The sequence below is a fragment of the Neodiprion lecontei genome, chromosome 3 (assembly GCF_021901455.1).
Source record: "Neodiprion lecontei isolate iyNeoLeco1 chromosome 3, iyNeoLeco1.1, whole genome shotgun sequence".
In the NCBI taxonomy this organism is placed as follows: domain Eukaryota; kingdom Metazoa; phylum Arthropoda; class Insecta; order Hymenoptera; family Diprionidae; genus Neodiprion; species Neodiprion lecontei.
This window is the reverse complement of record NC_060262.1, coordinates 37,345,723-37,367,718: the sequence shown is the minus strand read 5'-3', so window position 1 is coordinate 37,367,718 and position 21,996 is coordinate 37,345,723. Positions and strand designations below refer to the sequence as shown.

General features: G+C 44.9%; 1 protein-coding gene across 6 annotated transcripts in view; it reads left to right on the top strand.

The window, feature by feature from the left end:
• LOC107224611 (transcription factor AP-2-epsilon) overlaps window positions 1-21,996 on the top strand; it is a 216,315-nt gene that overhangs the window by 146,297 nt on the left and 48,022 nt on the right. For 4 of the 6 annotated variants that reach the window (XM_046735033.1, XM_046735032.1, XM_015664732.2 and 1 more), the window contains one exon: window positions 20,320-20,694. In XM_046735033.1, coding sequence (XP_046590989.1) covers window positions 20,320-20,694 — 375 coding nt within the window. Of the gene's footprint in view, window positions 1-12,037; window positions 13,080-19,481; window positions 19,503-20,319; window positions 20,695-21,996 lie in introns of those variants that run through there. The other 2 variants (XM_046735034.1, XM_046735036.1) reach the window with 2 other exon arrangements.

The window sequence follows — 21,996 nt, the reverse complement described above, 5'->3', positions numbered from 1 at the left end:
GTCGAGACGCCGTTGAAAATGCAACCGCAGACGCACCCACAGGATGCGTGTACGTGTATATAGCTGCAACAATCAAGGGCGAAAGGTGTCGAGGAAAGCGAACAAGTATACAACAGTGCGACTTGAAACAAAAATCCGGAAGGAAAGATGAAACAACGAGGATCGTTGACCAGGAAATATTCTCCCCTACAGGTGTAAAACGACAAGGGTGCTGCGTTGCGTTACGTTGCGTTGCGTCGCATTGCGTTGGTTACCGTTGGGTGGTGCTCGATGTGCCCGGTGGACGGTCGGCTGGAATGTCGTTTAGCTACTTCCCGCTCCCACCATCCGCATCCTCTCCTCGGTTCTTCCCTTCGTCTCCCTCTATATATTCTCATCTCGCTCCCCCTCAGCGTCCCGACCAAACTTTATCCTCTTTCTCCCTCTTTCTCCCTCCTTGTGAAACTTATTCGATCTCAACGCATGCCTCCGCCTATATCTATACACTCGCGCGCCCCTTGCAGTTGCGATTTGCGCCGCAAGCCTCGCCAAAATTTATGTCCCTGAAATTTTGATACGTGAGGATTGGTCGAAAAGTCTGTGATAATGAGATTTTGAACAGTAAATGAACCTTGGTTGGGATAAACTGTTTGAAAGCACGAATTAATTATATTGCGAACTTGAGACTGAATGTTATACTGACTCGTATTCGTTTATTATAGAAACGCAGAATGAGGGGGAATTTGAGTTTTCGATTAGTCGTGATTTATAGAAACTTTTGCATATTGTTGTACACGCGAAAATTAAAGTCTTCGGTATTTATGGCGTTCATTGACGAGCTTTTTGTATTTCACGTCAGTTTAGACGTTCTTACCGATCAATATTCACGAGAAATTGCATCAAAGTTCTGTGAAATCATTTGTCGACACTGCGACGGTCGTGTAAAATAATTTAAAGTGTAGATTTGACGACGAGAATCGAAATTGATATCACCGAAATATATATACCAAAATATGCCTTCGGATTTACGAAGATTTTTTGAGTTTCTCGGCTGCGGCGAAAAGTGCGTTGGAGGTAATAATTAGTGGGTGAGATTATAATTCGTGAAATTTCTGTCCCCCCAGATCAGAGATTGATTTAGAAATTGAGAGAGTAGCGAACGAATCGCGTGTGACCAACTATCGAGAACTAGTCTAAAATCGAGTTAATCAAGCTCTGACTTATTGAGGTGACGACGTGTAACTCCGTTTGACAGGTTCCAGTCCGGTGGATTAGATCGATAAGGATCGGTGTCCCGCGTTTACCAAAGATTTCGATCTGCGCGTGAGGAACTCGGCCGATCGCCGAAGAGCCGGAGCGGCGATTTCTCAACGAAGGATCGGGGGGCCTGTGAGTCGATAAATTTTGACTCGCGTTCCGATATTACTAATTGCAAGAGGGAAACAGGCGCCGCGGATTGTCGCTCCGAATAGATATGTGCTAACGGCACGATTCGCAGACCTCCCGTTTGCGAAAAAGAGCAAAAGTGTTTCGCTCATCCCGAAGCAGCAGTCGTAGAATCGGCGGCGGAGCAGCGTGAGCACCGATATTCGAGCAACGAGATGAAGAAACAGGTTTTAAAAGTTGGCCACTTCACCGGCGACTCTGGCTGCAAGTTCAGTTTTTGCCATCCGCGATACACCCGATAGGTGCAGAATGTACGGAGTTACGGGCAAGCAAGCAGACGTTCAAATCGTTCCTCGATCCGATTCAGCTCGCCTGCCGATCATCCGCACTTCTTTTCCTCTCTTCCATTCTATTATTGTCATACTTTAGGTGCGCACATTTTATCCATCCTTCGCGCAACTTTCTCGCGGGGAGAAATCTCAATTATTTTTTAGCCCCGCATTTAATTGCCGCCATTTTTGTCGCGCCAATAGAAGCCGCGCATTCTCCTCTCCAGCCCTATCAGTCACTCGAGTCGCGGGCCGTCGTCATTGATCCACGTTTTTAACTTCCTACGTGAATCAAAGCCGATCTGCGAGGCGGTGCACGTGCATCGGACGTCCTTTTTATCTCTTACCGATAAAATATGTGTCAGACTCGGATGAAAGGAAGCTGCGCGATTCTGAGGATTCGTACTAGCGCCGGAGTTTGACGCACGAGAAAACTAGACCAGGGATTTAATTGCTTTTCATCTTGTTTTCTCCGTCTCGATGTTAACCGCGCCACGTGCGTCCGAGTCGATAACTGCCCTCAGGAATACGTTGAATGGTTATTTATTTATTCAACTTTTTTTCATATTTCTTTGCCTTCGCATCAACTAGAGAAAGGTGCATAGATCTTCTGTGATTTGAACGGGCCGCCGGAGATAACGATCATCATCGCGTCATTCAAGCCTCTCCCGGTATTTTTTTCTATCCCTCTTTCGTTTCTTCTTCTTTTTCTTCTTCTCCTCCATCTTCAAACATTCGCGCGATCGTGTCTTGAATGTTTTACCGTCTAACACTGTCTTTACTATACATTCGTGCCGTCTCTCAAATTACCCGCTCAATCGATCACGCGTGCGTGGAAACGTACGTTGGTACAGTGACTCACGGGGCTGATTTTTACTCCGGTAATACGTCGCCGGCTCTCCTGATTCTCTTCCATTCCTTATAAAGTTCGAGAATATCTTGGCAATTTTTCCACCATAGACCGAATGACACTTGTAAAAGCGTGACTCACCGCGGAATCCGTAATCATAAAAACTCACGTGGTAATTCGTGAGAGAGTTACGGCTTCGAATGTAAATTTTTATAACCGACAAACGGAAGTTTGAAGTAGAGAAATATAAAATATAATAAAATATAAAAGAAAAAAACGTGCCGCAGCTCGACACGCGAAGAAAATTATCTATTCCTGAACCGTCGGTTTTATTAATTGTAAAAATTATCCACCCGCCTGAAAGGTATGCGCGGCGCTTTGAGGAAGCGTATATTTGAATTTCAAACTATGACTGGAATTCTTATTTCTTCCCGAATACTACGGCGCTGCATTAACCTCTACGACGAATATTCAAATCGTTTGATATAGTGATATATGAAATCCCATCGATTCCCTATTATGCATATCTATTTATCGATTTGCTTATGCAAAAATTCATCGCCGCTGCGAGGCGAGTGTATCGGAATTATGATGAACCGTGTATAACGCGCGTAAATAATCCCGTATAATACCAAAGACGGTATAACGACTGGGTCTTTCTATTTTGAGTACTGTTTTTTTGGTAGAAAAATCACGTATCGGCGTGATGAAAACTAATGACACTCGCATCGATGCATATTAATGACATAAATAATCAGCCTCACAGACAAGGAAAAGAATCTCGCTACTAAGGAATTTCCGCATGACGTAATTCCCGATGATCCTCCGAAACGTATATTAATCCAATCTATTCGTACGCGCAAGATCTATGAACGAGTGTCTGCAGCGGTGTCTTTATAACACTTCTTCACAACGTATCCAAAATTTCTGATGGGATCGAGGTTGCGTTAACTTTACGAAGAGTCGATTTCTCATTCGGTTAAAAAAACAAAAAAAAAAAAAAACAAAAAACCAATAAATAAAGGAAAATAAAGAAAAGAAAATCAAATGCAAAGTAGGAAAAATTCCCCGCGGCTATCTCGTCGAGTTTCAGGGCGTATTAACCCCGGGAGCGAGCATCGATAGCCGGCACCGCTGAACTGAATTCCTCAATAATTGCTCGCCGCCACGCCTCTCGCCCCCATATGTTAATAACAAAGCGACCCCGAAGGCGAAGGGGGTAAAGCCGGGAACCCGGGATTCCAGAAGCGGCGTCAAGCGGAAGCTGCGACTCCGGGCGTCGTCACGCGAGTCGACTCAACAGGTCGTACCTAACAGGTTTTTGACAGACGCCGGCGTCTTTTCAGCCCGGGCAACTAGCCGCAGGTCCGAGAGGTCGCCCCCCGCTCTTCGTCGTTCGCTTATTCCTTTTCGTCCTTATCCGCGACTTCTCGCTTTCGAGAATCAGCGGAGGTACCGTTTATCCGGGAATATTCACTTTTCAATCGTTAGAGAAACATCACCCTGTTTTACGATTGTTGCTTCAGTTTTTGAAATCCAATTAACGTCGTAGATACGTAACGAAATACAGGCTGATACATCGGAACTGAAATATTGTCGAAGAACCAAAAACTGACGAGTGATTCAAAACCAGTGGATACTTTTTCTAAAATATTTTGACTAACTTGAGAAACTCGGTGAGTTGGGTCTGCTTAGAGATCGCGGTAAAGCTTCGATTGATTAATCATTCCGAACGGGGGTATAAAATATTACTATACGAATCTTAATATAAACACAGATTACTCGAAGGATTATCATAAGATTATACACAGTGGTCAGTGGTTGTTTCGTCTGGGGATAGGAATTGTATGATACTTTCACGGTAATACGAAACAAATGAATAATGAATCCGATTATTAGTGATTGGTTAGTAAATTTTTATTTTCACCGCGCGGTAAGTAATTCCACGATGAAATTAGTTGGAATAAATCGAACCAATTCTCAAACACTCTCCGAAGATACTCCGCACTTAGTTTGTTTCACCTGATTTCTAAACGAGGTTTATACGCCAGGCTTGCGTGTAACGATCGCCGCTGTCTCGGTGGATAATTACGATTGTGATTCATCGCGCCTACAGCTTGTAACCACTTCCGTTGAAATGACAAATCGACTTCTAGATTTTTGCTCGCTGTCCGCTCTGCTTGTACACTCGCGGGTCAAGCGAAACACGGCTCAGCGGAGCGGACGAACTACGGCTATTTTTAATACACCGCCGGTAATGCGAGAGGATAAATCTCACCTGTCCTGGCCGTATATTTGCATATCGAAATAATTTTCGTAAGAAATAGAACCACGGTGATATTTATTCGGTCCGATGTCGCCGTAACCCCCGGTCATCTGTTATTACACATACATATATACACCCGAAACTACACGCACGCACGCTGTTTCTCTGCCACGAATCGTCATCGAGTAGTGATGCAGGTGACTTTTGGAAACACGAGTTTCAAACCGTCTCTCCGAAATAAAATGAGCGTCATTGACTTTCCAATTGATTTATCAACAAATTTCGACTGTCAATTTTTCGAGACCTTTCTGCTTTAGCTAAAATCGATCCAAGCACGCGTCGTATTTAATAAAGCGAGCCAGTCGGAGGAAGAGGCGGTTAATCGGTAGCTCGAAAACTACAACAGATTAATTTCAGGAGTTGATAATCCCTGAGGGAAACAGCCGCAAGCTGGCAAGTTTCACGGAAGCTGCCCGACGCTCCGCAACGCCCCCTTTAAATCTCAGGACGTAAGGAGCTTCCTCACCGTCGAGTTGCCAGACGGTAGCTCGCCTCTCGTTCGGAACGTATGCATGGGGCCCTTTGGATATCTCGTAGGTCGGGTTCAGTCGTGGCCTTAGGGGTCAACCGCGTTGGGCCCCGTCGGACATTTGTCATTCCGAAGATGACGCCGTTTCATTCAAGAACGATGCTCTCTGGATATCGTCCATTATACCGATTGTGAGATCGTCATTCGTACTGCCATAGATGCCACCTTGCACCGATGTATCATGTTACGTATAAGAGCGTATAACATGCTGCACGTACGTACGTTTGACCCGTTGTGAACCGCGCTCTTGTGCCACGCGTCGTTTCGATATCGCGATTGGAACTCGTAATAATTCTCGACATTTTTCTACAAGATCTTCGAAAATTGTGTCATCTCGGAATAGCTGATGCAAACAAGTTCAGTTTTGGTTGGAAAGTGCCCGCGATAATTATTATCACGGGGGGAGAATTGTAAACCCATTTTACAGATATTGTAAATCGACGGTGCAACGTCATCTCTAGAAAACAATAAATTTTTATCGAAATTCGTTTATAAATTATCGTGCGCTTTGCGAAGCATCATTTCAGTTATGACCACGCGGACGATCCGTTGTTGGGCTTGTATGTTAATACTGACATTTTCGAACAAGGGATTTTAATGGCACGTAGTTTATACGCTTCACGGGGGACTCTATATCTTTGACGAAACACCATCGGCGGTTGTGTATATGACCGATTCAATGGGCGTGTGCCCATTTCGTGTATAGGAACTCACCGAGGACCGCGAGCTGGCTCCTCTTCAATTCTCTCGCCAGCGCTGAGTGATTTGCAAACGCAAGTTTCTCACGGCTGTAATATAATAACCCTGTCATAGGTTTAACATTGCGTATGCATCGGACGTAGGAATACACAAGTGTTGTTATTATCCCGGCATGGGAAAGGAAGATAAAAATTGACGATATTGAATCGAAAATTAGATACCGCGCGCCAAAAATGATGCTTAGTTTATTTTTTCACCGCTTTTCTTCATATAGTTAGATCGAATGGGGTAAAGTAGACGGTCCAATAGCGATTATGAATACCGTGGAAGAGAAAAAAAGAAGAAAGAATTCGTGAAATTACGTTTCACCTTTCGCGGCGTTTGGTATACGTATACGTGTATATGCGTAACGAGACGAAGTGAATCGAGTGTAATTAAGGTTGTATTAATTACGAGACAATCAAGAGACGATTGAGATCTCCGTTCGCCCTTCAGGCGGACCTCGGACGGGGTGATACATCGAATCACAAAACGGACCGCGAACGAATTAGAAACGAATGATTTATCCTCGTTGGTCACGAAACGGCCATCCGTCTTTATTCGTACCTACATACAACGAAACTCCGTTAATTACTCATTAAGATTCGAGGCATCGATTGCTCTGACATCTCCAAATCGGACGTCTATCAGTGATTGGTAATGACTGGGCCGCACCGCTCCGCGGGCCAATCATCCAAGGCGTGGCATAATAGGTTTGATTTTCGTACCAGCGATTACCATTTTTGGCCGGCTATAACCCGTTACCAAATTCGATTTGAATATCGAATTAGCCGGCAGCACGCCGTCCGTTTCGCGTCAGGACTCCACCTGGCACGATCCCGCCCTCATCCTTCGATATCCTTCCGATTATCCCTCGCGCGAATTCCATCGCTAATTCATCCACAGTAGATGTATATTAGATAGACGCAAATTATCGCTTCGGATGATGATTCAATCCCAGCAATAACGCGCATAATGGACGCGAATCGCGGCTTACATGGTACGTAGAAAATTTGACAGTCATTCGAGCTCGACTTTCTAATCGTTCCAGTTTCGTCGGATCAAAATATAATATCGTTCCGCACACACGTGCAGTCTGCCTACCGCGTTATAAGGTTCAGACACGCTTGCGCGTTTACTCCCGTTTGTATCTCAAGATACGCGAGGCATCCACATGCGTACAATGTAACTCCACGTTGCATCGCGCGGCATCCGGCTTTCCCATCGCCGTGTCTGAATTTTGAGTTATACCTTCATAACTTGAAACAACCAGCTAACGGACAGAAACTAAACGCTGCAGCCCGGTCGTATATCGATCCGCCCAAAGTTTCCTCACGAACATCAATCCAGCCAGATTATACAGTCGTTAGTGGTATTGGAAAAAAAAAAGTTAAATACCGGCCGTGTATCTTATCGATCTCCGTTCACCTTTCAATATCGAAAAATGACACGCGGACGTAATTATCCAAACGCCGTGTACTCGTACGTTTCAAAAGTGGCCCGCCAATCCGCGCAATTGGACATTTTTGCCGTTCGAATCGGTTAGTGTAAAGTTTTGAAGTATATGAGAATGTCTTGCGAAGAATCTCCTCGAAACGTCGCCTTTTGCGATTACGTGTCTGCCGATTGGTTCGATGAAGTGCAATCGTCGGGTGGATCAGGAATCCGACAAGTTGATGGCCGATCGTGTCGACTGCAATGTGGTGCACAAATGCCTGCGGGTTGACAAGTAGATTGAACCGATTTAGAGAGGCTGGGGGGGAAATCGCTTCGTTTATTTGGTCATCAGCAGCGCGGTGACGACGATTTGCTCCCGTTTCTAATCTCTTTCCCGGCAGTTGTCAGCCACTTAGAGCGAGCTTAGAACGCGTTGCAAAACCACACGGCGGACCAGGGACTCCTTTGTAGGCGTGGCCCTCGAGATTGGCGTAAAATATATTACGACCGCCCATGTATGTAAATGTGGATTTACACGAGCGAGTTGTACGCGCGTGTGTATACGTATGCATATTTATTTCCCGGCGTTAGAACCGCGCATTTGCATATTTCAACCGTTTTTAGTTTGCACGTGACTATAATGATTTTTGTCAGAAGTGAAAATGCACGAAGCTGCATAGGCGCGAGGGAGAGCGGAAGAATTAAGGTGCGTTTGCCCACCTGTGCTCACCCAGCTCTACGCGCTGCACGCCCGACTAATTTTATAATCCATTCGTTTTGTGGGCAAGCGACGTACGCCCAGCGCGAGCAGCTCGTCCGTTGTTCTTATATTTTATCCAAACACATATCCGGGGAGTTTTGTGTGCTCGTCTGTTAGCTTACATTAACGTTATTTAACACCGCGCAGCATCCTCGGTTTTCCCACGTACATTCACCGTGTATAAAAATTATGCGCGAGCCGTATTGTAATATCACTCGATGTTGGTTCGAATCGTTCGATCCCAAGGCGGCGGAGACACTGCGTGACGAACCGCGTGACGAGGTGTAAGCAAGGAGAGCCCGGAACGGCGTATAAACAAATCTGGGAATAAATTAAAGTAAAGACTTAAGTCTTCGATGTCGCCTTTCTTTCCTAACGATTTCTCGGCCGCGGAATCACAAATTTCTAAAATTTACACGTCAGCATATGCATTCACGCCCGCTCCATTAGCCCAACCGTCGCGGGTGCAACGCTGTATTCTTAATTATCATTTTCTAACACCTTTGCTTTTAGGACTTCTCGCTATTTGGACAATTTCGCGGAAAGAATTCTGGACGATCCTGGCCTGCAAAGCAAACGATACTTCGCACTTACTCTCTTCTTTTCGTTATTGTAATTACTCGATTGTAGAAAGTCTGCAGGAGAATCGGTGTCTCGGTGATTTATTGCAGTGCACACAAAAGTCAAAAACAACTCTCTTCGAATATAATTACAACCAGCTGAAGTCCATCTGCGAAAGATATCCAACGTTGATTGAAAAATACCCATTTTCAATGTATGCGTTACATGTGTGGTAATTCATCAATCCTGACCAAGTTCCAGCAGCGTCAAATCGCACGTGAAAGAAATTTTCGATAACTTCTCGCAGAACATTAACCGAATGTAAATTTTTTCGAAAAAGAAACTGCACGAGAGAAACGCTTTTTAATTCAAACCGACTTTTGTTCTTCCATAAAAATATTTGCTCGTGATCTCTGATGAATGATGATTCCCGAGAAATCAATTATACTTGAGCACCGCGTTACTACAGCGATTCGTTAAGTTTATCGCAAAATTATGCGGAAGGCGATACCTGAATTATCGATCAACAGCGCGGTGCAACGTTAGCTGCGCTTTTAAAACCAGAAGCGCACTTGATTTCGTCATCGCCTGTGGCTGACTACACACTAGGCTTGTACTACTGAGGTCTTTGTCAATGCTTCGATTTGGCTCGCGTATCTAACTGCTCTGGTTATATTTCGGCAGTCAATGGGAGGTCATTCCTCTAGTTAACAATGAGCAAACGCGTCACGCGTATAGCGGTTGTAAATATACACTTGAACTGAATCGACACGTTAACAGTAGTATAAGCGCTGTTCAGTCAGCCCCGCAGCTCTTAGCCCGCGGTCCAGAATTACGAGTGAAACGATCAGCGCCTAATTTACATCGAATAAACACGCGTTGTATAATTTTACGTCTACTTCCGTACTCGGAATTCGTTTTCTGATCGATATTGAATTTCGGTGTTTTCATCGTCGTTGGCCACGGAGTGCCGATAAGCAAAAGCTTTTGTTCATTGATCGGAAAGAAGGGAAAGAATCCGATAATTATCGTCTCCTCAAATCTGAATCCTTGTATTAGAAGTCTAACGTAAGATCGATGAGGAATTTTGATTCATGATGTGATGAATAGAAGCACGTCGAAGTGGACGGCGTGTGAAAAGAAACCGCGCGCTCTGATTAGATAAACATTCTATATCTATAAAATATAATAGTGGGTTCGCATTATCTATGCAAATAAAAATGTATTCGAATCAAATATCTTCTTTTTTTTTTACCTCTAGATGTATAATCTAACGGTTTCTTAAGATAAAATCGAAACGGATGTTTTTTTATTTTTATTTTTCCGAATAGCTACTCCAATTATGACGCTCGCCCCGCGTAACGGGATCCTCTCATCGCCACACGTGGGCATATATTCGTATCACATCTAACAGGGCCTGGAAAAAAAAAATCGATATTGCTTCTTTGACCTCCCAATCCGCAAGTCCGGTGAGCGTAGCCTGAGCTGAGATGAAAATGTTCGGTCAAGTTATGCGTTATTAAACCGCTGCAGCTATTTTCACATTGGAGAAAATTCTTCGATAAACTTTTTAGGAAAAGAAACACCGCGAAGAAGCTAAACGGAAAGGGGAATTTATTAGAAGAACAGTTCTGAAGCTATACGGACTTTTGAACGGGAAAATCTGTTGAAATATTCTATCGTTGTTGGTATAAAGATTTATAAGGGTTTAATGCTACTCCACAAAAAGGTGGTCTCATATTCGACTACAATATTACTGTAAACGAAGTACCGCGCATAAAACTTAGCCTATACTTAAATATATCGTGAAATAAGCTAATTGTAGTGAAGAATGGAAAAAGAATAGAGAGAATGAAGAGAAAGTAATAAAGTCCTGTTTTTTCACAAGTATATCTGTACAAGCTGGGTTTATGTAAATCAAGAAGTGCGTACTGCATGAGTCAGTGACACAATTGTAAAGAATTGTTGGAACTACAAGGCCTTCGAAGAATTGCAATCGAGTCGTCCTGGTCGGCGTTTCTGCCGGACCATGACCTGGTCGTCGTGCATATTATTGTCTAGAATCGAGATCATCGATTAGTCGCAGAATGAAAATTCGAACTCAAGAACATAAGCGATGTTCGTCCCTTAAGAGAAGAAAAAAAGAAAAAAAAAAAACAGATTCTTGCATTGCATATCTTCCTATAGATAAATCTGATATGGGAGGGAGGTGTTGTTGTGTGAATTTGTATGGAAGGAACAATGGAAAGATAATGGAACCCAAACAGTCGTAGAATAACAATTCATGCGAGTGTGAAAGTGTTTCATGGAACAATTAACGTGCGGTTTTACCAATTTCAACGAAAACTTCACCAGTTTGTGGGGCTGGGATTTACATTGAAACGAAGTGACGAAAGCAACGTGAAATAGGTTGGATATACCGTTTTTGGCCACTTAAGTACATTTGCCGCCATACAACTGATTACACATATAAGTGAAAGTGAACAGGTTACAAATGGTACAAAAATTTCCGACGATTACAATTTGTGTAAAATTTGATTCCGCAACTATAACCGAGACGTACCTATCTACTAAACAGTTGTGTCAAATGTTTGTCGTTGTAGGACACATACAACTTCGACGACTATCCGGATAGTCGCACAGATTTACAGCAGTCAGAAACAATTTTGAAACGTCAGATAAGCGTGGCTGTAAAAAAACAGTGCAACTGCGGCGAATCTCAGAGATCGACTTTCGGCATCGGGAGCTTCCGCAGCTCTCGAGCTGAATAGAATGTGAGGAAAAAGACGAATCGACGATCCCGAAGATCGGAGGAGGAATCCCGCGTGTGCGTGTAGAGATTTGAACCCATATTCATCGGGGCATAGGATAAATACTTGCGAGCCCCCCTCCTTCTGTCCCCATCAGTTTCCTCCTCCCCCACCCCCGTTTGTCCGGAGGTTCGCGCGCCGACGGGGTATCGCGTGGCCGAAGGGGCGTCCCCTCGTCGTTGGAAGTGGCGACAAAGTCGGTGGTGGGGCTGGCGGCCACGTGGTGGAGAGTACCCTCGGGCAGGATTTCGGCCCGTTCGAGTTTACGCCGCATATACCGTACGAGAACGGCGCGCATCGGTGTTCTATAGTCAGTAGTAGTAGCTCCTAGCAAGAGCACCTGGCAACACGTCGCCGTCGTCGTCGTCGTCGTCGTCGTCGCCGTCGTCCTCCGTTTGTCGTTTTCCATCCGCCGACCGAGGTCGCGCTCGGTTCATTCGCAGTCGGGCGAAGAGAGACCACCCTGGAGCGATCAGCTGTTCGATCGGTTACGATCGCCGAAACCGGCCCTGCAGGGTAGAAGACGGAGGCACGCACACCTCGAGCCGCCGACGGTTCGGGGATTCGGAGGAACAAAAAGAGGAGGATAAAAGAAGAAAAAAAAAAACAAAAAAAGAACGACGAAAAGAGATAAACGATACGGCTCTGACCGTCGCCTGTCTTCCGCCTGAAACTGCGCTCCGTCTCTAGTCTTCCGGTTGCTTTATACCCGATGCATTTTTTATCGGCAAATTTTTTTTCTCTCTTTATATCATGATATCGCAACATTTCGCACGTGATTATTCTTCTAGTCGATCTTTTCGGGACTGAGACTGATTTGGAAGTCTACTACGGCCTGCGACGTACAGATGCTGGATACCTCCTCGTTTTCTCACGAGACAAAGCTTTCTTGTTGTCGCCAAAATATGCACGTTCAATTTTGCCAAGCTACGGCACTGACGTAATCGCCGAAAACGCAACGGATGACAGGAGTCGACAGCGATAATTGGAAGCTCGCGTTTGAGTGATCTACCAGGTGGAGGATTATCCGTAAACAAAAGCTCCTTCGAGAACGTTACTCGAACCCTTTTGAGTAGAAATATTCAGTCTTTTATGGTGCTTTCGGGTTTTAACCAAGCGATAGTAATCGTTAATTGAAGATTTTGTGATGTGCGTGTCTCCGAAGTGTGTTTGGTGAGAGTTTTTGTGACAAAGTTGGAGGGTGATCAGAGTGTCGTGTTCTTCGAGGAGGTGGCCAGAGAGGCCTCCTCGATTCAAACCGGCAAACTGGAGGTCCTTGGGGTATTTCCGCCGCGGTCAGAGGCGCCGATCGCCGACAAACTGGCCCTCTGTTACGCCCCTCATGTCGACATGACCACCGTCATCGAGGTTGAGGTACAAAACTATACACGAATCTTTCACAGAGTCATTTCCTTTATTCCACTTCTCAGATAACACGAAACTGTTACATTCTTGCTTCGAGCTTCTAAAAATATTCATTATCTAGTCGTGATGCAATACAATCCGTCATCTCTGTAAGCGTAATTTGATGGTCCCTGTGACGACGAATACGATTATTTTGAGACTAAACTCCAAAGGTGGCCGTACAAAACCAGCTCGTGGGCTATTATTCGTGCTCGTTACGTTTCTCCGTGTCTTTCAATGTGATACTTAAATCGGTGAATATTCTGATGTGTAACTTCAATTCTGTATCACGTCAAACAGATGAATTATAACAAAGAAATTCGATTCGTATGTGCTTTTTCGTATTGAAAATGAAGGAAAAATAGTATGAAACTATTCAAACCGCCAGACACCAAATAGCCCATGGTCCGTTTTTCTACAGTAGGTATAGCTTACAGTTTCCCCCGTTTAGGATACTTGTCAGCGTGGAATTGACGCCGTGTAACCCACGGGGTAACCGAACCGCGCTCTGAACCTTGAATGGAGAATCGAGTTCCAAGAAAATGTTCAATATTCTATCGTCTTAGTGTAGGGCAGCGACAGTATCTGCGGCCTCTCCCTGTACGTGCAGCACCTTATACCTGTACGCGATTGAAGAAGAAAATCGTAAATAGCTTAAGGAACTCGAAGCGGAGGCTGTCGTCTCTGTGTCCATGCTATACAGGGACATTGTCGACCAAACAAACTTTAAGGCCTGTCTAATAAAATCGCTGATCTATTCGACGGATTATATGCAGTATGTTGCATTCTGAAAAGCTGTGGTCAAGTCAACGATGAAATCCTGACGAGGAAGTCGCTTTTATTTTCAGTTTTTTCTCGCAATTTTTCCTTGCGTAGGCGTATTTTATCATCTGTCAGAATTACGGATACGTACAGGACCAGTGGAGATTTACGGCCGGTTCTCTTTTTCACTGGATGATAATTTTTCAGATCTCAATTTTCGTACAGTTTTTTCACGTAACGTATTTTATCAACTTGAGACTACTTGAGAGAGAAAATAACAAAGCAAAACTGGCTATTACGTGTTTAGTGGAATTGGAAAAATATGCAAGAATTCAAGGCAGTATCAAACATCAGATTACAAGGCAATTTTTGATCAGAGTAGTTTATTACCTTGGTAATTCGATAGGTAGTAAATTGAAAACTTGAGTATAGATGAGAATCCTGCCATTAAGTGAAAATCGTTATTACAAACACCAGTACATTAGAACCAGACTATAGTTTCGGAACTTGGAATCTATCGAGGTATCTTACTTTCTCTGTATCTAACCGAACAATTTATTGCCGTTACGTATTTTAAAGGCAGGAGTGTCTATTCGTATAGGTGTAAAAATATTTGTAGAGAAAAAGAGGAGGAGCTGATATCGGAGAAGAAAAAATACAGAACCTAGAAAAAACAGAAAAGAACGAAAAAGTTGGGTAATCCGCTCGCACCGTTCATCATATTCATGTATCGTTACCTTCGGATAAACAGTGATTCGAGTCGTCGTTTACCTTCGGTTCAAGTGCTTTGTATATACATATAGGTTTACGTATACGTGAGTATATTCCGTGATTTCACAATAGCAAAAGTGCGTCCATATATCTATAGCAGCGATTTCCAAACTTTCGAAACGGAAAATTTTGTCACGATGTAACCCGTAAGTCCACTAGTCGCCTTAACGCTGAAAACCACCCTGCTAATTGAACGACGCATTCCATAATAGCCAGCAATCTAATCCTATCTCTCCAAGTATATAGTCAACTGCATTCTGTAACTGGTGAAAATTTCACTGTTCATTCGGTGTCGCGAGCAGTGTGGTCACGTCAAAGGAAATGAAAAGTTTCAGAATGAATTTATGAAAGGTTGACGCAGGGAAAAAAAAAAGAAAGAAAATCAGATAAGGAACTTGTGAAAAGAACCGTATCCATCTACGCCTGCAGAGTAAACAAATGTATTTTTCAAAATTTTTGACATTATTTCATATCGTCAACATATTTTTTTATGTCAGGCGCTGCGTGTTTTCATGTATTTTTCAATAACGCAGAACCGTCTCTCGGAAACTTTACGACCGGATAGAATCGAAAGAATTAGGAAAATAGAAATAGTTCAGGAATGACAGTGCAAGGTAATTCTTCGACAAATGGGAAAAACCGCATAGTCAGTCACACCGGAGGTGATTGTTTTTCGAGGACACTCGATATTAATGGTACTTTTGAAAACCACTCTCCATTTAATTGGTTGTCAGAAATCAAGAATTCACAATCATTCTCGAAATAATTGCGACATGACCGAACGCAAGCCCTACGTCTGCCTTTTCCATGCTGTAGAAATGCTCGCGCAACTTTTGTAAAAGTTGTCTCCGCGACCTAGGTATTCGTTATCGATTAATTAACAACCGCAACCGCATTAACTTCGGCACGAATTTCCTTAGGCATTACACGGCGCACGGTTCCGTAAAATGGGGCAAAAGTCATGCCCGGATTCACGTATCTCTCCGAGATGTTTCAGTCGTGACATTAGCGAACCATGAAACGAGGCAGTCGGAGACAAAGCGATCGTTTGCTTCTCGGGAGTTGCGAGACTCGGAATAAGATATCGCGAGTTATCCGGTGAGACACGCGTAAAGTACCTTAACGTCAGTATAAAGCTCGCTCTGCAGGTTAAAACTTACACATGAGAACTGTACGAAGGGGTTAAAAGAAGCCTGCATGCGTGGCTTGCGACGTTGGATTCGAGTCGGGTCGCCGAAAGATGGAATCGACGGATAGCCGTTCAGGGGTTGTCGCATGTCGGGAGTCCGTGGCGGCGGCGTAAACGTCGTCAGATTTTATCACGGTTCAGTAACGGCTTAACGCATGGCCGGGTGTAAGGTACCCTGCATACGCACGGCGTCGATGAAGTGGCTTCGTAGAGCCTCGAATGCACGCTCGGCTGCATTATCGCCTCTGGGTTAAGCAGGACCGAGACGTCTCTTTCGATACCTGCAGCCTGCAGTGCTCTGTACTCCGCGAGCTTATCAGCTATACATCCGTCTAACAAACACCCGAGATGGTCAGATTCGCAGATTAGAAGCTCCGGTTATCTTAGACAAGTCCATTGTCTTCTTCTCGCCGATCGGCGATCTCGCTCCAGGGAAGTATAAATTGTTTCCCATACGTCGTTTTACCGTCCACTTATCTAGTTTCTTTGACTTCATCTTCCAAAGAGATGCTGCTGCAATCATTTACCCACTTGAATTCCGATCATGTACCGTAGAATGCTACTTTGGGGTTTGGATCATCTTGACAAGCTTACGCGTTTGAAGTTTGAGTTTGATACCTGTAACGTTGCAACACAGTTGTCACCACGACGCCGCACCCTTGTCTTTTGAATGCAACGCTGGGTGTGTACACAACACCGCACGTATGATGTGGATTACGTAACGGGTTGATTAATTCTCAAACCGGGTAATATTCTCTGGAATTCATTCCACGGCGCGAATCATATTCTCGTACGAAGCCCTCGTAAAATTATCATTTTTCTCAGTACCGCTTGAATATTATAATACTCTGCATATCAAGTATGCATAACGTCCACGTGGCACGGTCGAGAAAACCAGTTCAGCTTTGTATGTAAGTTGCACGAGAAACGACGAAAAATGATTGGGGACAGCTCAAAACCTGACCCGGGGGGTCCTGACAGCAAGATATTGGGGATTCAAACAAACTCGGTACTCAATCGGTTCTCGAAATTATATGAAACACTTTATTCGTTACAAAACTCTGTCGCATACGGACGACGAATGAGAAATTGAAATATTTTTATGAATTTGAATTCATCTCATTGCTTCGTCGCGATCACAAACGTATTGAATCCATTTGATGATCGCACTACAAATTCTTCCTCACGATGCCGAAAATTTCCTTGTGACTGGCTATTGGTGGATAACTTCAGGCTAACAACGATTTTATCAAACGACAACAGCAATGATTTATTGTTAGCTAGAATGGTAACGTTATCAGTTCTTGAATTATCTACATAATTCAGTTACGTTTTACGACCGGAGTGCTGCCAGTGTGGTGCTGAAAAAGGAATGAAAATCGTTTTATAACGAGGCATTTGAATAAGTTTAGCATAGACGAGAGTTCACGTCATCCTTTGATTGATTTTACGTCCATTAGATCGTTCAAGCGGCCAGTATAATATTCATTAATCTATTCCGAACACAAGTTTGAAAACTAATAAATTTCAAATAATAAAGGTAGAATTTCTTCGAAAAGTTATCTCACGGTAAAATATATTCCACCGTTCTGTGAAATATGAAAAGTTCTCCGTCTCTCTGTCCAAGCCAAGAACTCACCGGCATAACTTTCAAAAAATGACGCGCACTTGTCCGAGGAACAATGTAGGTAGGTGCACATCGGACGCAAAACAGTCAGAATCATCGAGCGTTCGAGCCGTGGCGTGTATATATATACGATTCCGTCGGTTGGAGCCGACCGGTTCGACTAGCGGTACTTGACTGAAGACCAATTAAAAGATTTCGTCGACAGTTTAGATCGGCGGGGTCTTTTTCTTCCTCGCAGGTTCCTGGCCTCTTCCTGTCCGAGTAGTTCGTCTTTCATCCTCCTCTCTCGACTCGGCCGCGCTCGCCGACTTTCTCCGGGGAGACACGTGAAACCCGCGAATTAACGAACGGACGGGAATTCCACTGGTTTTTCGCTAATCACCGGGGCACCGCGTTCCCGCGATCTCGCCGCAGGCCCGAAGCGAGCGATTTATGAATGATTCGATATCGGGTCCTGCCTGCCTGCCTGCCCTGGAGTCCCCGAGCCACTCGGCCGCCTTCCTGCATCACTTCATCACTCGTAATAACATCTTATACAGTCTTATCTCGGGCGGAAGGATTCTCTGTGTGTCTCTACGCCAGGCTGCAATCTCACGATCGGTGCACCGTCTTAGGGGTCACACCAGAGTCGGCTGCAATGGCTCCCTTACAGCTGATACGGTAAATCGATATTTGCATAGTTCATACTTCACTCCCAGGCAGCGCTCGACCGACCCCCGGGCTATCCTCGAGATTTCAATGCCCTAGGGTGTCCCTTCCACTCTGACGTATACATATCGTGCGCGCTCGACCTCGGTGTCCGTAATTATATGCATTTAGTGTGCATAAATAATGCATTCTCAGCTCGAACCCTGCGATTACCACATCCGAATGGAGTGTTAAACTTTATAGACATTTGTCAGTCAAGCATAACTGCGCATAATTTTCACTTTATGGTGTCTGGTGTGATTTTGTGCCGGCCTAAACTCGTCGCGCGAGCTTCTCAGGTTGAAATATTGACGAATCTTTGGGCTACAAACTTCTTGATTTTTAATGGCAGGCCATTGATTCTATTATTCATCAAACATCATTGGGTTGTTCTTAAGCACCATCAAATGCAAATTTTTAGTCAGTGGATTTCGATTGGAAAACTAAACTCCAGCGTCTCATCGTCAAAGCCCTTCGGAACCCAATCCATCGACAGCTCAGACTGCGGTAAAATCATGGAATATTCACTGGAAAGAGCTGGAAGAATCCCGTACTTCGGAGCAGCCGATAACGCGACGTCCAACGAGGCGTGGCACGGCACGCACGTGCCAAGTGCGCAATCCACACGAATCACGCATGATAATCAGGGAAGAGTGATTGTTTCGTTTCTGACAGTCATAGATAGATGAAAATTCGAACGAGAGAGTAGCGCGCTCTGCTGCAGCGGGTTGAGATCGGATCGGAGCCGGTCGGCCACAGGATAAATTCCACCTCTGAGGTGATCCGACTATCTGTCAGTCGACAGGAGCGAGAGGCAACCAGGCTTTGGTGATTGATTTCTCATACTCCTCAAGTCCTGCATAGAGTTTTACGCACGCGGCGTGGTGTCCGGACTTACGCAACGCAAGTACGTTCAGCATCGACACGCAAAGATCCAATCGACGCATGTACCCAACCGATGCTCAGAGGTGTGCCTGTAGTAGTAGGCCGATTCGTGTCGTGTCTCTGCGTTAGTGCACACGCACGACCCGCTCTTGCCGCCTCCTTCGCCTCTTTCGCACACACACACACACACACACACCTCCGCCCCCCGTCTACATACACGCACTGTCAAACACCCGCCTGCACGCATTTGGCCTTTGGCAATCACGGCAACATTAATTCTCTTCCTCCGCTCGCCGGGCATGTACGGAACCTGTCATAATATAATTACTATTCTAACGGCGTCTGTTAACCCGCGATCGGATTGGCCAATTCCGACTGCAAATTCATCGTCGACTCGGCTGTGATTCCGCAGCTACCGTGTTCGAGTCCATAAGTCGCACCTTTTCGCCGCTCTTTCTCTCTGTGTATGGATGTAGGTGCTTCTTTTTTTTCTCTCTCGAACAATATTCTCAACGCTGTCTTCTCGGTGAATTTCTGACACAGTGTTTCGTCGACTTCGAAGCCTGCATATTGGTGTCCGAGAAAGTGAGGACAAGCCTAACCTGCCTATTGACAGGGTTCGAGAAGGTATTGTCACGCGACAGCCGCTTCGGGTACCAAGCGATGAGGCCGTGACTATTTTTCAATGAGCACAATCCGATTCGTGATTAATAATTGCAGAGTTTTATGTGTACGTCTTCTTATGGGATACACCTCGCGTCGTTTAACAAAGATGAAGGATATAACGTTACATACGAACATTGTCATCTACGTCGCTTTCTCAATGTCCACGTGTGAAAAAAGCACGAGAATGAAATCAAAAAGATCGTTATCAAAAGACGGATTTTTTTTCCCGCAAGGGTCATCACATGATATTTTTACTAATCATTCTTCGGTACGCGTTCGCATTAACAATGTATTCGTTCGTACGATTCGCGGCTAAACAAACGTGCCTCACCTGCCGCTAACGAACTCGGTATCAAAACGTTAAACTTTCAACCCCGATGTGTGCCACACCGGATCAACACTTGCTGGGATAGCTATTATCCTGATAAATTGCTCACGGCCGTTGTGTTCGACGTCGTTCAGAGCCTCGATAGAAGGATGACGGCATAATTGACAGTGTTACAAGCTGCATCGACGATTTATAACTATACATCCTGAAATCCTAGCTTTGTTCAATTCACTTGCAGACCTCGAATTTTCCACTGTAAAAATACCTAATGTCCATGTTTCCTTGCAACTTTCAGGACCGTTTGACGGGACATGGGGGCATATCCTCGCTGGGCGGTGGAAACTCGTCACCGTATTCGGGGGCGCACCACCACGGTCACAGAGGAAATGGAAACGGAGGTGGCATGCCGCACCACGGTGGCGCCTCGCTTCCAACCGCCTCAGATTTCCAGCCACCGTATTTTCCGCCGCCTTTTCCTTCGCACCATCACGCGCCCGCCAGTCCTCAGCACCCCGGTCTGGGACAACCTCAGCACCTCGACTACCTTGTCAGCGATCCGTACGCCCAATTGAACACGCTACATCAGCACCACTATAACCAACTATCCGCCGCGGTTACGGCTGGCCAAAGAAGCGGCGACCTCAGGAGGGACGCCGAGAGCATTCATGTGGTGAGTACAATTTCCCGTCAGTTTCTTACAACTGTCATCACGGGTGCCAGAACCGATGCGCCGAAACCTGTTCCAAGGCAAATAGATCCTACCGTCCCATTATTTGCAAGTCTAATTTTTCCGATCATGTGGATAATGGGTATTTTTTTACCCGCTGTGGTTCAACCGTAGCCGGTGTAGCACAAATTTACATCATTGCCAATCCGGGTAGGCACCTATATCGTCCGTTCGATGTATACCAACGAAGTCCAGGCTCGGTACTCAGATCCGGTCACGTGCACAGCGTGCTACCTCATTACAATGGTGTAGCCATGGCCACGTACATTATCTACGGAGCATTATCCCTACTTAGGCGATCGACCCGTCGAGGAGTGGCGGGTAATAGCCGATGGTATCGATCGATCAGACAGATCGAACCCAATACGTTTCACCGTGACATCATTGATCCCAATCGCGATGCTCCCCGAGAAGGTGACTTTGAACCCCTGTCGTGATATTTACACACCTCTTGAACCCACTTCTCCACCCAGACCTGTCGGTTCGTTCGCTCCTAGATTTACAGGGCTCAGAGCGGTCCTAAACGGCTTCATAAAACTCTGGTTGATTTTGTATTCTGCTTTCCGTTTCCCGAAAATGTTGAAAATGTTTTTCAAAAATGTTGAATCCATCAATCGCCGCATCAATCATGTTTCAAGTCAGTTTTTTTCTTATCTCGATCGCCGAGGTCGGTACCAGTGAAACGATTCGATGGTCAGGATAAATGATCTTCAATCTCTACAAAGTAAAAATTGGACGAATCGTATCTTTTCGGTACATGTAAACTCATACAGCACCGTGAAAATGACGTGGCCTGGGCCTGGTTAGATTAGGTCAGATTAGGTAAGGTCAGGTTATCTCGGAAGGAACGTGGAGATGTAACGAAACCTGGCTGTAAGGAACTCTGCGACGAGGCGTCCACGGTTCTTTCGGTTCTCTATAAAAAAAAGGCACATTTTTGTCTCTATTTGGCCTACGCTCCTTGCGCCAGAGATTTATTAGCATACGTGATTCGCCCCGTGACGAGGTGGGAGGAGGCCTGAGACACGAGTCACAAGATACTCGAGGGGGCCAAATGTCACATTTCCATATTTTATTGTGACGACTATGTAGCGGGTTTACCGTTGTTCGCAAAGCCTTACTCACCGCCTATTCTGTACTTCTCCAGGAATATATTCTTATGTCGGCAGGTTGTACATCTTTCGGTATACACTTATAATAATTTCTATACGCATGACAAGTTTTACACCACGTACCTACCCAATA